The sequence below is a fragment of the Ranitomeya imitator genome, chromosome 4 (assembly GCF_032444005.1).
Source record: "Ranitomeya imitator isolate aRanImi1 chromosome 4, aRanImi1.pri, whole genome shotgun sequence".
NCBI classification, from domain to species: domain Eukaryota; kingdom Metazoa; phylum Chordata; class Amphibia; order Anura; family Dendrobatidae; genus Ranitomeya; species Ranitomeya imitator.
This window is the reverse complement of record NC_091285.1, coordinates 677,109,619-677,125,267: the sequence shown is the minus strand read 5'-3', so window position 1 is coordinate 677,125,267 and position 15,649 is coordinate 677,109,619. Positions and strand designations below refer to the sequence as shown.

General features: G+C 42.3%; 1 protein-coding gene and 1 long non-coding RNA gene across 3 annotated transcripts in view; one reads left to right on the top strand and one right to left on the bottom strand.

Annotated features, from left to right (window-relative positions):
• The window catches only part of LOC138677299 (mucin-17-like), a 57,189-nt gene extending 50,290 nt beyond the window's left edge, over positions 1–6,899 (bottom strand). The window contains exon 1 of the mRNA XM_069767335.1: positions 6,786–6,899. Within this exon, the coding sequence (XP_069623436.1) occupies positions 6,786–6,837 (52 nt within the window). The 5' untranslated portion in view covers positions 6,838–6,899. The remainder of the gene's footprint in view (positions 1–6,785) is intronic.
• Positions 1–15,649, top strand: part of LOC138677301 (uncharacterized) — a 355,122-nt gene that overhangs the window by 232,851 nt on the left and 106,622 nt on the right. Inside the window, exon 4 of one of the 2 annotated variants that reach the window (XR_011320874.1) lies at positions 11,756–11,900. The exons of the other annotated variant lie outside the window; for it this stretch is intronic. This is a non-coding gene — a long non-coding RNA (uncharacterized lncRNA). Of the gene's footprint in view, positions 1–11,755; positions 11,901–15,649 lie in introns of those variants that run through there. 2 annotated transcript variants of the gene reach the window in all.

Sequence of the window (15,649 nt, the reverse complement as noted above, 5' to 3'; positions counted from 1 at the left end):
AATGGCTGTTGGATGACAGCTCTGTAATGTGTACAGCATGGCCAGCTTCACAATGACAGGCTTTGGTGTCTACTAAGTGATCAAGACCAAAAGATGTCTGGCCACAGAAGTGAAGACTACCCTGGTCCAACTGAGACGAAGGATGAGATTGGTCTGGAGGGGGACCAGGGCAGTGCAAATTTTTTTGGCTCACCTTAAGTAATCAGTAATTGATATGTGTCCTAAAACTTATGGGTGTAAAATATAAGCTAGCGTTGAATACTTTGTAAAAAGTTGGTTCTTGAAGTGAGTCATTGACTACAAAAAAGAAAAGAAAATCGGGCATATTAGGCCCGGGCCTTAATAGGTTAACATATTCCAAATCAGGATAAAATATGTTTATTTTTTCCAAAGGTTCCTTGGTTTCTGACTCATTTATGGATCGTAATAAAGAAGTTAATGTCACAATGGAAATCTTATTGCACCATTCACAAGCATGACTCCACATTAACCTTTGTTCTGGCTGCATCACTAGAAGTTACTAATAAATCGAATCGTTTTACGAAATCAAGGACAATGAAAACGGCTTGTCCTTTTCCGCGAGAGTGACCGATTACTAATCCGAGCATTTCGATGCCGTTGAAGGGGGTCTCCCAATTCAGGACCCTTGTTCTATGAGCAACATTTTGCTCTGGGGGAATGTATAAGATGGGCGATTATTTATCTGAATAACTGTCCACATCATCTTCTGATATCAGGAGTTGATTAAAACCTTTCATTTGAACAAGTCCAAGGGCCTTTAACTTCTCTGAAAATCTTAGGCTGTGTGAACATGAACGACGAGTTTTTCAATTGGAACCTGCTTCTGGGAATAAAAGTTTTTCTTTTATTCCGAAGCCGTTATGAAAATTCTTTTAAGTGTTTTGGGAGCAGTTTTCTAACACCCCTGAAGTATTTTTATTCAGCATTTTGATTGGGTTAGTGTGGACATGCGCTCTCCATTTTTTTTTTTCACCAGATGTTTTACAAAACCTGAAGTGGAAAGAAACACTCAAAAAATGGAACATATCAATGGCAAAGAGGGTTTACATTAAGCTGGATAAGAATACTCTTTTAAGCGTTCGATACAAGACTTTTGTGGTGTCTTTATTTTAGCGGATCTGCTAAAAAAAAAACTCAAAAAGGTACGCATGGAGTTAGGGGTATGACATTAAAAGGGATTGCCGTCCACTGTAATATTGATGATCTATCCCTGAGATAGTACAAAGAGATCCCTGTGATTGGTCACCAACATCAGATCGGTGGGAACCCGATACCTGCAACCCCCACTGAACAGTTGCAGCGACGGTGTAAGTAGCGTAGAGGTAAAACCCCCAGCTGTGTACATGGTGCAGTGGCTGCTCCCGATCCCAAAGCTCAGCAGTATCTTCAGCCGTAAAAAAAAAATCATTTAACACATTGATCTGTGCCCATAGACTGTCATTGTTCTCGGCAGCACTAGGCTGTGGACATTCTTTGGGTGATTGGCAAAATGTTTAGACAGGCCAACAATCACGAAGCAAGAGTTCACAGGAACGCTTCTTCATGATAATCAAGCAGTGTCGATGAGACTTGTCTTTCTAATTCACAGACTTTGCACAATTGTTCAATCAGGTCTTTGGGGATTTTCATAAAACTAATATTGGTTAGAAAAAAAAAATCTCTATCTTCTTTACTGCATCCTATAAATTTATCTGTCTTGGCAGCAGCTACCAGACATTGGTTGGTAAAGTCGATTTTGAAATCCACTGATATCCCGGGCTATTTTTTGGTATTTATTATATGAATTTCAAAATAATTTCTTGTTAATTTCTGACACCGCCTAAAGTTCGGTGTCTTTTCTTCCTTTTTATTTGTTTTAAATTACAGTTAGGTCCATATATATTTGGATAGAGATATCATTTTTCTAATTTTGGTAATAGACATTACCACAATGAATTTTAAACAAAACAATTCAGATGCAGTTGAAGTTCAGACTTTCAGCTTTCATTTGAGGGTATCCACATTAAAATTGGATGAAGGGTTTAGGAGTTTCAGCTCCCTAACATGTGCCACCCTGTTTTTAAAGGGACCAAAAGTAATTGGACAGATTCAATAATTTTAAATAAAATGTTCATTTTTAGTACTTGGTTGAATACCCTTTGTTGGCAATGACTGCCTGAAGTCTTGAACTCATGGACATCACCAGACGCTGTGTTTCCCCCTTTTTGATGCTCTGCCAGGCCTTCACTGCGGTGGTTTTCAGTTGCTGTTTGTTTGTGGGCCTTTCTGTCTGAAGTTTAGTCTTTAACAAGTGAAATGCATGCTCAATTGGGTTGAGATCAGGTGACTGACTTGGCCATTCAGGAATATTCCACTTCTTTGCTTTAATAAACTCCTGGGTTGCTTTGGCTTTATGTTTTGGGTCATTTTCTGTCTGTAGTATGAAACGACGACCAATCAGTTTGGCTGCATTTGGCTGGATCTGAGCACACAGTATGGCTCTGAAGACCTCAGATTTCATTCGGCTGCTTCTGTCCTGTGTCACATCATCAATAAACACTAGTGACCCAGTGCCACTGGCAGCCATGCATGCCCAAGCCATCACACTGCCTCCGCCGTGTTTTACAGATGATGTGGTATGCTTTGGATCATGAGCTGTACCACGCCTTCGCCATACTTTTCTCTTTCCATCATTCTGGTAGAGGTTGATCATGGTTTCATCTATCCAAAGAATGTTCTTCCAGAACTGTGCTGGCTTTTTTAGATGTTTTTTTAGCAAAGTCCAGTCTAGCCTTTTTATTCTTGATGCTTATGAGTGGCTGCACCGTGCAGTGAACCCTCTGTATTTACTTTCATGCAGTCTTCTCTCTATGGTAGATTTGGATATTGATACGCCGACCTCCTGGAGAGTGTTGGTCACTTGGTTGGCTGTTGTGAAGGGGTTTCTCTTCACCATGGAGATTATTCTGTGATCATCCACCACTGTTGTCTTCCGTGGGCGCCCAGGTCTTTTTGCTTTGATGAGTTCCCCAGTGCTTTCTTTCTTTCTCAGGATGTACCAAACTGTAGATTTTGCCACTCCTAATATTGTAGCAATTTCTCGGTTGGGTTTTTTCTGTTTTCGCAGTTTTAGGATGGCTTGTTTCACCTGCATGGAGAGCTCCTTTGTCCGCATGTTTACTTCACAGCAAAATCTTCCAAATGCAAGAACCACACCTCAAATCAACTCCAGGCCTTTTATCTGCTTAATTGAGAATGACATAACGAAGGGATTGCCCACACCTGTCCATGAAATAGCCTTGGAGTCAATTGTCCAATTACTTTTGGTCCCTTTAAAAACAGGGTGGCACATGTTAAGGAGCTGAAACTCCTAAACCCTTCATCCAATTTTAATGTGGATACCCTCAAAAGAAAGCTGAAAGTCTGATCTTCAACTGCATCTGAATTGTTTTGTTTAAAATTTATTGTGGTAATGTCTATAACCAAAATTAGAAAAATGTTGTCTCTGTCCAAATATATATGGACCTAACTGTATATTTATATTATATTATATATTATATTATTATATATATTATTATATTTATTTTATATTATATATATATATATATATATTATATATATTATTTTATTATTATATTATTATATATTACTAGATGGCAGCCCGATTCTAAAGAATCGGGAGTCTAGAATCCATATATACTTTATTTATTCAAATGTAAGAATAATACAATTAATAAATAATAGTAAGAAAGAACAAAAAATGGCTGCACTCACCAGCTCTTGACAATTCTTGTTATTTAAGGTACAGTTACACAGGATCCATGAACATGCTTATGAGGGGAGGGATGAAAGACATCAGACGACAACTTTGCGTGTTGTGGGCAGTGTCAGGTAGTAGGAAAATAGCCAGTTAATAATAGGCAATAGTTCTTTGCAGGAATGCAGATATTAATAAATAGGCAGTTTATATTGCAGAGAAATTGCTGGGCAATAATGGACAATGTCCTTATGTGGCAAATAATAGAGCAATATACCCAATGTGGCAAAGAAGAGGTTAATAAACGGCAGTCTCTCAGTATAACAGTCAGTGAATAATAGGCTATATATGGAGAAAACACCAAACAAAAGTTCAAAATTGGTGTGAAAACCACTTCACAACTAAATATATATAGTTTTGGTAAATGGTATTATAATTTTTTTGACGAAATTCGGCAGGAGCTTGAAGAGCAACGTCACTGGGCCCGCGTCCACGCAGTAGAAACTTGCTGTGAGGTAAAAATTAAAAAATCACACCAAAATGGCGGGCGGAGTGTGTCACAGTACGGCACGTTTCTGATTGGTCGCTCGCAGCAGGCGGCAACCAATCAGACACTGGACACTGTTGACGTCACTTATCTCCGGACATTAGCTCCGGAGATTAGCTCCGGACATTAGCTCCGGACATTAGCTCCGGACATTAGCTCCGGACATTAGCTCCGGACATTAGCTCCGCACATTATCTCCGGACATTAGCTCCGGACATTAGCTCCGGACATTAGCTCCGCACATTATCTCCGGACATTAGCTCCGGACATTAGCTCCGGACATTAGCTCCGCACATTATCTCCGGACATTAGCTCCGGACATTAGCTCCGGACATTAGCTCTGGACATTAGCTCCGGACATTAGCTCCGCACATTAGCTCCGGACATTAGCTCCGCACATTAGCTCCGGACATTAGCTCCGGACATTAGCTCCGGACATTAGCTCCGGACATTAGCTCCGCACATTAGCTCCGGACATTAGCTCCGCACATTTGCTCCGGACATTAGCTCCGCACATTAGCTCCGGACATTAGCTCCGCACATTAGCTCCGGACATTAGCTCCGCACATTTGCTCCGGACATTAGCTCCGGACATTAGCTCCGGACATTAGCTCCGGACAAAGCCACGGAAGTTGGCACAAATTGCAGGAAGTAGTATTCTAGGCAATTATATATTAGATATATATTATTATATTTATATATAGTTTTAACCTCTTTCTGACCTCGGACGGGATAGTACGTTCGAGGTCAGAACCCCCGCATTGATGCAGGGCTTCGGCGCTGAGCCCGCATCAAAGCCGGGACATGTCAGCTGTTTTGAACAGCTGCCATGTGCCCGCAATAGCGGCGAGTGTAATCGCGATTCACCCGCCGCTATTAACTAGTTAAATGCCGCTGTCAAACGCAGACAGTGGCGTTTAACCGGCGCTTCCAGCCATCGGGCCGGAAATGAGCGCATCGCCGACCCCCATCACATGATCGGGGGTCAGCGATGCTTCTGCATAGCAACCATAGAGGTCCTTGAGACCTCTATAGTTACTGATGCCGGCCTGCTGTGAGCGCATCCCTGTGGTCGGCGCTCATAGCAAACCTGTTATTAAGCTGATGATCGCTGCTATGTAGCAGAGCCGATCGAGTGGTGCCAGCTTCTAGCCTCCCATGGAGGCTATTGAAGCATAGCAAAAGTAAAAAAAAAAAAAAGTAAAAAAAATGTGAAAAAAATAAAAAAATATATAAAAGTTTAAATCACCCCCCTTTCGCTCCATTCAAAATAAAACAATAATAAAAAAATCAATCATACACATATTTGGTATCGCTGCATTTAGAATCGCCCGATCTATCAATAAAAAAAAGCATTGACCTGATTGCTAAACAGCGTAGCGAGAAAAAAATTTGAAACGCCAGAACTACGTTTTTTTGGTCGCCGTGACATTGCATTAAAATGCAATAACGGGCTATCAAAAGAACATATCTGCACAAAAGTGGTAGCAATAAAAACATCAGCTCGGCACGCAAAAAATAAGCCCTTACCTGACCTCAGATCACGAAAAATGGAGACGCAACGGGTATCGGAAAACTGGCGCAATTTTTTTTTAGCAAAGTTTGGAATTTTTTCACCACTTAGATAAAAGAGAACCTAGAAATGTTAGGTGTCTATGAACTCGAAATGACCTGGAGAATCATAATGGTAGGTCAGTTTTAGTATTTAGTGAAATTTGCAAAAAAGCCAAACAAAAAACAAGTGTGAGATTGCACTTTTTTTTGCAATTTCACCGCACTTGGATTGTTTTCACGTTTTCTAGTACGTGACATGGTAAAACCAATGATGTCTTTCAAAAGTACAACTCGTCCCGCAAAAAATAAGCCCTCACATGGCCATATTGGCGGAAAAATAAAAAAGTTATGGCCCTGGGAAGGAGGGGAGCGAAAAACGAACACGGAAAAAACGGAAAATCCCAAGGTCATAAAGGGGTTAAAGAATAATATATATACTTTGTATACAGGTAAACTAGCGAAAATTAAGATGTCCAAAACTAAATCAAAACACTTACTACATATTATACTTTCGGTCCGAATACCATTGGACCGAACATTGGATTGCACTCGGAGCCATGTTATACACTGACGTGACCATTACTAAAAAGTCCTACCCTTACGACCATCTTTGAGTCTAGCGTAATGGTCAATGTGTCCTTTGCAAAATCAAGTTCCAACATAATTGATATGCACCTCCACAAATGCAGGTTTAACTAAGTCATTTCTGAATATGGGATCTCGTCCCTAATGACTACAATAACTGCAACACTAGAGTGGTCTCAGTGATCCCACATCACCCCTAATCAATCATTGACCCCCTTATGAAACAATTCATTACTTTTTTCGTACCTAATATATAAGTGACTCAATCAAAAATGTGTTAATCGGAAAAAAGGCAAATAACCATTGTTGGAGATTGGTTTGGCAGATATCACCGAATCTTACCTGTCCTTAGAATAGGCACAATGACCAGGAGGATGAGCAATTCTCTCTCCATGTCTTCAGATCTTTCTTTACCGCCAACATTAAGTTTAAGTAATCCAGAAGATATGGAATTTAAAAATGAGGGCTTTTGCTAGGATGTGGCACTTATATTGCAGTGATCTTTAGCACTTGCTTGATAATTCCATAATTTATAATATCAGCGGTAATATAATTTGATATCTCAGGGAAGTTTTATATCAGGACATGGTGAATGTTACGTGGGAGCAGTAAAAATAACAAACAAACAAATTGAACAAACGCTTAGAGGTGGACTTAGTTGTAAGGGATGGCTGAGTAACGTCCCATTTCAACGTTGTTAAAAGTTGCTGATTGCAAATGTTTTAATACCTTATGCTGCTATGTATATACATGATGTGTAAATACTGTTGTATACTGCATGCGGAAAGATGTGCATTGTGTTGTAGCTTAGGGAGAGTGCAGTTAGTAGTTAGGACAGGATAGTGTAAATAGTTAACGTAGGAGGGGTCAGCTGTGGATAAGATAGGGGCATTTCCTTGTTGCAGTTCAGTGTGGCCAGGGAGCTAAAACAGCCCAGTAGGGCCAGAGAGCCCAGGCAGGGGCTACTTGGTACCGGGTCCTTCAGTTCCCTCAGCGAGGATGTCACCGTGGCCCGACCCGGACCGTGGCCCTATGAGGGGCGCCCAATAAAAGGCAAAGTTCGTAGATAACGGTAGTGTTCGTGCTTAGGGGTCGGCTGGGGTGATGGAATGGCAGCTAGATGGTATACCTTCCCACAGGTGAAGTATATCCCCAGGGCTTCCCAGAAGTGTAGATGTTGATGGTGGATGGTGCAAGGTGCGGTAAATAACAAGGACACAATGGGTGCAGTCTCTTTACCTTTACTGAAGGCTTCAGCATCCACAGTCCAGAGTGCCAGATGACAGGGTAGGCAGAGTCCGGCTGGTCTGATGGCAACTTCAGAGTCCCCTTATCCAGGTGAAAATCAGTAGCCTTCCCCTTGCTCACAGTAACATAGTAGGTCCCTACTTGCATTAGCTACCATAAGGTCCTCACTCTTGTTACTTCTCTCTCTCTGTCCCCCAGATGGATAGGCCATAACCCGTATGGCGGTGGTGGCCTGAGGCTATATTATAGGGACCCTAGTGTCGCCCCTCCTCCACGTTGCCACCTTGTCTGCTTAGGCGTTTAGTTCGGACAGCCAACTTGGAATCGACTGCCCTGCCAGTCTCTGAAGTAAAGCGTAGAGTTTATTACTCCCTCGGTGTTCCGGCCACCGGATCTGCACTCAGATGGAGGCAGCCTGCTTCTAGCTGGTCTCCCACTGTTGTTTCACTCCTGTTGCTATGACTTCTGTGCTCACTCACTACGGCACACTTCCTTTCTCGACCTATCTTAGGAGGCTGCCGCATGGGTTGCAGGCGCAGCTTCGTGTCCTTCCTGCTGAGCCGCTGATTTTCCTTCTTGTTCCTCTGTCTGCCTGACAGGAATTCCCTGGGCCGAGCCCAGTCTGCTTCTCTCCCTCTCCTCCTCCTTGCTCCAACTGTCTCACTTCCTAACCAACTCACCAGTTTTACCCTTTGTGAGGAGTGGCCTAGTACATAGAACCCTTAGCTCCCTCTGGTGGACCGGCGTGTGAAGTGTGTGTGTGGCTGTGATACCTGGCAGGGTGAACTCTTCGGGTGCCATCAGACGTAACATCTCTCCCCCTGGTGGAAGAATGACATTACTGCAATGACCAGGACTCTGGGGCACTGCAAACACAGTGGACCCCATAACGTAGGAAGCAAGAAGCACAGACATCCAATACCAGGAGATCACGAATTGCAGCAGTACAGGAACACAGGTGGCTCTATCATGTGGCAGCTTACTACGTGGGCAGATGCCCTTTGTGTCTGGATCAAAGCGGACAGGGGAACCCCTAAGAATAGTGAAGCTGGACAGGGAGGATGCTGCAATACCTGACAAGATGAGATGATCCGGGAATGTGCTGAAGGACATGAGGGAGAGCACAGGGAAAGCGAAGGATGTAAACTGTGTGAAACCCTATGTTGATGCTGCAATAGACTGGGATGTGCTGAGAGAAGAACCCAGTAAAGTTGTCTGTTTTCAGTTGAACTTGGACTATGTCTCTTTTTGCGTAACAGCACCAGCAGCAGAACTTCCGCAGCCCTGGTGCAGAAGGTGAAGCAGAAGCTATGCTAAAAAGGGGACTTTGTATTCATGTGACGGGGAACCAGGGCGCGATTGAGCAATATTTGTCAACCTTTGATGTTTTGTGTGATGCCCCCCTAGTGTTAGTACTTTGAGACTCTCTTTCCATCCATCTAAGCTGCACTTCCAGTGGTCAAGCATGCGCAGTTCTCTTTCCCATTACTCTACCAACAGCAAGATCCCTCCATCTGAGACAGATCTCAAACTGTTGACTGAAGCATGTGTCCACTGGGAGCATCTGAAATGACTGCAATCAGACACTCTCGGCACATTATAAGGGCAGGAGTTTCTGATCTTCCACCCACCACAGTGTTTATTGTAGTTAGAGTTTAATAAAAATGAATACATTTCTCCTCATCTAATTCTTGGAGCAGAAAGCTTAATCAGTAAAGCAGCCAGTGGCTGTTCTGTCTTCTCCACAGCTTTTACCAATGCTTATGTAGAGCGCAACAGTGGAGAAGAGCTTGTCATAGGTTGAGCGGTCTGAATGGGCAAAGGTCGAGATAGCATGGCTCTCAGTGTAATGACGTGACTGGTTCACTGCTTAAGCAGAACACTGCAGCCTTGACAGACTTGTCTTCACTGCTGGAATCTACATGGGCTTAGTAACAGCAAAGGAGTTGACCAAGCAGTCGCTGACTGCTTTTTTTATTTAGCCCCCTAATCTCATCCAAGAACTGCTCTTCTCCCCACATCTCTTCTCGCAGCACCTACGTTCATACAATCTATTCCTGCAGCTCCTCCGCTCCTGCATCTCACACCATAGATCCTCTGCTCGAGCATCTCCCACATCTTCACCTACAGCTTCTACTCCTACTCCTACTCCTACATCTTTTCCCACAGCTCATCCATTTCTCCATCTTCATGCACAGCTCCACCACTCTCACAACTTTTCCCGAGGCTCCTCTGCTCCTACACCTTCCCCACAACTCCACTGCTCCCCACATCTTCTACCATAGCTCATACACTCCTACATCTTCTCCCACAGGTCCTTTGCTCCCACGTTTTCATCTACAGCTCTTCCGCACCCACATCTTCTTCCATAGCTTCTCTGCTCCACATCTTCTCCCACATCTCACCCACTCTTGAATTTTTTTCCCACAGGTTCTCCGCTCCCTCATCTTCTCCCAAGACTTCTTTGCTCCTGCACGTTTCTCACAGCTTCTATGCTCCCAGCATCTTTTCCCACAGCTCCTATGCTCCTGCATCTTATTCTATAGTCCCATGCATCTCCTTCCACAACACTGAGGTTCTCCAAATCTCCTCCCATATCACCTCTGGTCCCAACATCTCCTGCCACAGCACCTCCTTTTCCTAGATCTTCTATGCTCCCCACATCACCTTCTACAGCACTTCCTTTCTGCCTCTCCTTCCGTAGCTCATCCACTTTCCATCTCCGGAGCACCTTTCTGGCCAACTGTATAGGAAAATGTTATATTTTTCCAGTATTTACTATCTTTACAATGGGACTTGAACCTATGATGCTGCGATTGCATTGATAACAAACTGTTCACATATGTAGCACATAGCTTTAATCTATATTGTCAGTGTTTGACTTACAGCCTATCAAGCCCAACCTCCAGTGGAGTTTCATAGGCTGAGGCTTATGGCAGACACATAAGCTATTTTTGCACCCCTTTTTGCCATAACAACAACCGTTACCCTGCGATTGTGCTGCGGTGTGCCAATGGGGTAACAGAAAGAGAGATTTCTCTTTGCCAGACTCCTCACTTGCTTCTTTCACCATTGACAATAGCATCTGAGAGGCATTTAAAAGAGTTGTCTACTACTTGAACAATCCCTTCTGAATACCTTTGGTTTCCCCTTGTAAAATAATAACACTTATACTCATTTTTGGTGTTTGCATTGCTCTTCCTGCAGCCAAGGAGCTCTAGTTTCACTCTCCCCGCCTTTGGATGAATCAAATACAGCTGGAGGAAACGGGACAGTGGGATCTCTCACTTTCAAAGGTGGGAAGAGTGAAACCAGCTCTGATTGACCACATGGCACTCATGATATAACAATGTCATGTGATTTCCGAAAGAGTCAGTACCGACATTGTTGGAATGGTTTTGGCACCTGAGGTGAGTATAAGTGTAATCATTTTACAAGGGGGAAACAGCGATTCAGAAATGGTTGTCCGAGTATTGGACAATCATTTTAATGGCTGGGATCGGAGGCAGGTTTGGTGCCATCACACAAGAGCAGGAGCTCAGCTCTGTATAACAAATGACTCCTGCGACTGTCGGCGCGGGCACAACTTCTGACCCTGTGCCATCCCTCTGACTTAACTGTAAGTTGAATTGTGTGAAATCACTTGCACTCTTGGCGTACAGTTGTGTAATTTTGCAACAAGGCGTTGCTGGCGATGTTTACACACAAAATTTTGCCCCATTTTTAGTGGCACTTGTTAGGTCAGATTCACACATCCGTGTTTCATGTTATGAGGACAGACCACGATATACTCGTATGTACCAGTTGTGGGTCTCCTGACTTGACCTTGACAGTCTCAGGGATGGCTGTCGAATTTGAGTAACAAAACCTATGACCGTCCATTGCACTGGTCTCCGAAATACGAAAATGTGGCTTAAGTCTGTAAGAATAAGTGTGCATCAATGTCTATTTTTGTAATTAATTGATTGTTTAATCTTTCACTTTTTTACTGATTTAAACCAGTTGGTGATACATATTCTTCTTTCTGATTTTTTTTTTATTTTGTTTTCTTTACATGGTTAAAGAAGGAGCCATCTTCTCAGAGCGAAGACGCTGCCCTGTTCTCTTAGCAGCAGTACAGATACATGGAACACTGGAAATTGTAGTCTTGAAGTGGCTCTATGTGTGAGTGCCCTGGGCATGCTCTGTAATCTGTGCAGAGGTTATTGAGCAGGGAGGAGGAGGATGTGAGTAGTGTATCCCGTGTTATCCATACATAGAAGTATTATCTTTCATTGCATTCATGATCCATAAGTAACAGGAGGTGTCATTCTATTACGAGGCTCAACAGCCAAAGAAAAAAACGAAAGATTTCAGAATTTAGTTTTTAACATAAAGATAAAGAAAATAACAAAAAGATCAAGAAAAACTCTAAAACTATGTCTATCATAAAGACATCTTTTACAAGATAGGTTTATGGTTTGAATTTATTTTTTGGGGGTCTTGGCTTAGTCTGGTTTAGGGTCTGTTTTTATTTTGCGATATTTTAGATTTATATTCTGGGGTATGTAGTAAAGAGGTTTTATTTTTACTGAATTACATGAATTTTTAAGAAAAAAAATATTTTTTGCAACTGTGTTTGATTGAAAAATTTGCACTTTTAGGCTCTTAACGGACTCTTTTTTTACTTGCACATTGCTGACTACTAGGGTTGAGCGAAACGGGTCGAACATTTTCAAAAGTCGCCGACTTTTGGCTAAGTCGGGGTTTCATGAAACCCGATCCGACCCCTGTGCGGGGTCGGCCATGCGGTACGCGACTTTCGCGCCAAAGTCGCGTTTCAATGACGCGAAAAGCGCCATTTCTCAGCCAATGAAGGTAAACGCAGAGTGTGGGCAGCGTGATGACATAGGTCCTGGTCCCCACCATCTTAGAGAAGGGCATTGCAGTGATTGGCTTGCTGTCTGCGACGTCACAGGGGCTATAAAGAGGCGTTCCCGCCGACCGCCATCTTACTGCTGCTGATCTGAGCTTAGGGAGAGGTTGCTGCCGCTGTGTCAGAAGCAGGGATAGCGTTAGGCAGGGTCCATTAACCACAAAACCGCTTGTGCTGCAGCGATTTGCACTGTCCAACACCACCCTCGGTGTGCAGGGACAGTGGAAGTTTTTTTTTTTTTTTTTTTCCCCTCAGCGCTGTAGCTCATTGGGCTGCCCTAGAAGGCTCCCTGATAGCTGCATTGCTGTGTGTACGCCGCTGTGCAAACCAACTGCTTTTTTCAAAGCACAAATCCTCTTGTTCCTTCCTTTCTGCACAGCTATCTTTTTTGTTTGTCCACACTTTTTATTTCATTTGTGCATCAGTCCACTCCTTATTGCTGCCTGCCATACCTGGCTGAGATTACTGCAGGCAGGGAGATAGTAGCTGCCTGCCATACCTGGCTGAGATTACTGCAGGCAGGGAGATAGTAATTGTAGGACATTCCCTGTTTTTTTTTTTTTTTTTTTTTTTGGTGGGAGATTAAGATTGGCAATTTGGCATTTCTGCTAGAGTGCCATCCCTGTGTGTGCCATCTCTCTCACATAGTGGGCCATAGAAAGCCTTTTCATTTTTCTGTATTTTTTTTTGTGGGGTGTATAAATTCTCCCTGATAAAAATACAGTGGGAGATTAATATTGGCCTTTGGGCTTGTGTGCCAGTCCTGAGTGTGCCATCTCTCTCACAAATAGTGGGCCATAGAAAGCCTATTTTTTTTTTTTTTGGGTTTTATAAATTCTCCCTGAAAAAAAGGGAGATTAATATTGGCCTCTGGGCTTGTGTGCCAGTCCTGAGCGTGCCATCTGTGCCAGCCCTGAGCGTGCCATCTCTCTCACAAATAGTGGGCCATAGAAAGCCTATTTATTTTTTTTTTTGGTTTTATAAATTCTCCCTGAAAAAAAGGGAGATTAATATTGGCCTCTGGGCTTGTGTGCCAGTCCTGAGCGTGCCATCTGTGCCAGCCCTGAGCGTGCCATCTCTCTCACAAATAGTGGGCCATAGAAAGCCTATTTAATTTTTTTTTTTGTTTTATAAATTTTCCCTGAAAAAAGGGAGATTAATATTGGCCTCTGGGCTTGTGTGCCAGTTGTGAGCGTGCCATCTGTGCCAGTCCTGAGCGTGCCATCTCTCTCACAAATAGTGGGCCATAGAAAGCCTATTTAATTTTTTTTTTGGTTTTATAAATTTTCCCTGAAAAAAGGGAGATTAATATTGGCCTCTGGGCTTGTGTGCCAGTTGTGAGCGTGCCATCTGTGCCAGTCCTGAGCGTGCCATCTCTCTCACAAATAGTGGGCCATAGCAAGCCTATTTAAATATTTTTTTGGTTTTATAAATTCTCCCAGAAAAAAAGGGAGATTAATATTGGCCTCTGGGCTTCTGTGCCAGTCCTGAGCGTGCCATCTGTGCCAGTCCTGAGCGTCCCATCTCTCTCACAAATAGTGGGCCATAGAAAGCCTATTTTTTTGGGGTTTTAGAAATTCTCCCTGGAAAAAAAAAGGGAGATTAATATTGCCCTTTGGGCTTGTGTGCCAGTACTAAGCGTTCCATCTCTCTCTCTCTCTCAGTCAGTGGGCCATAGAACGCCTATTTTTGGTTTTATTTGTTTTCTAAATTCTCCCTGAAAAAATCATTTTATTTTATTTGGTTTCTAAATTCTTCCTGATAAAATCATATTTTTTTTATTATTTTTTTTTCTAAAGTCTCCCTGAAAAAAAAAAAAAAAAACAGTGGGAGATTAATATTGGCCTTTCTGCTTGTGTGCCAGTCTTGACTCCTGGGTGCGTCATCTCTCAGTCAGTGGGCCATAGAACGCCTATTTTTGGTTTTATTTGTTTTCTAAATTCTCCCTGAAAAAATCATTTTATTTTATTTGGTTTCTAAATTCTTCCTGATAAAATCATATTTTTTTTATTATTTTTTTTTCTAAAGTCTCCCTGAAAAAAAAAAAAAAAAAACAACCAAAAAAAACAGTGGGAGATTAATATTGGCCTTTCTGCTTGTGTGCCAGTCTTGACTCCTGGGTGTGCCATCTCTCTCTCTCTCTCTCTCTCTCTCTCTCCAATTGTGGTCCATAGAAAGCCTATATTTTTTTTCCTTGATTTGGGTTCTAAAATCTACCAGAGAAAATAACTACATCAATCATTGGTAGAAAAATATTGGCCTCTGGGCTTGTGTGCCACTCCTGACTCCTGTGTGCGTCATCTCTCAGTCAGTGGGCCATAGAACGCCTATTTTTGTTTTTATTTGTTTTATAAATTCTCCCTGAAAAAATCATTTTATTTTATTTGGTTTCTAAATTCTTCCTGATAAAATCATATTTTTTTTATTATTTTTTTTTCTAAAGTCTCCCTGAAAAAAAAAAAAAAAAAACAAACAAAAAAAACAGTGGGAGATTAATATTGGCCTTTCTGCTTGTGTGCCAGTCTTGACTCCTGGGTGTGCCATCTCTCTCTCTCTCTCTCTCTCTCTCCAATTGTGGTCCATAGAAAGCCTATATTTTTTTTCCTTGATTTGGGTTCCAAAATCTACCAGAGAAAATAACTACATCAATCATTGGTAGAAAAATATTGGCCTCTGGGCTTGTGTGCCACTCCTGACTCCTGTGTGCGTCATCTCTCAGTCAGTGGGCCATAGAACGCCTATTTTTGTTTTTATTTGTTTTATAAATTCTCCCTGGAAAAATCATTTTATTTTATTTGGTTTCTAAATTCTTCCTGATAAAATCATATTTTTTTTATTATTTTTTTTTCTAAAGTCTCCCTGAAAAAAAAAAAAAACAAAAAAAAAAAACAAAACCCCCCAAAAAATGGGAGATTAATATTGGGCTTTCTGCTTGTGTGCCAGTCTTGACTCCTGGGTGTGCCATCTCTCTCTCTCTCTCTCTCTCTCTCTCCAATTGTGGTCCATAGAAAGCCTACATTTTTTTTCCTTGATTTGGGTTCCA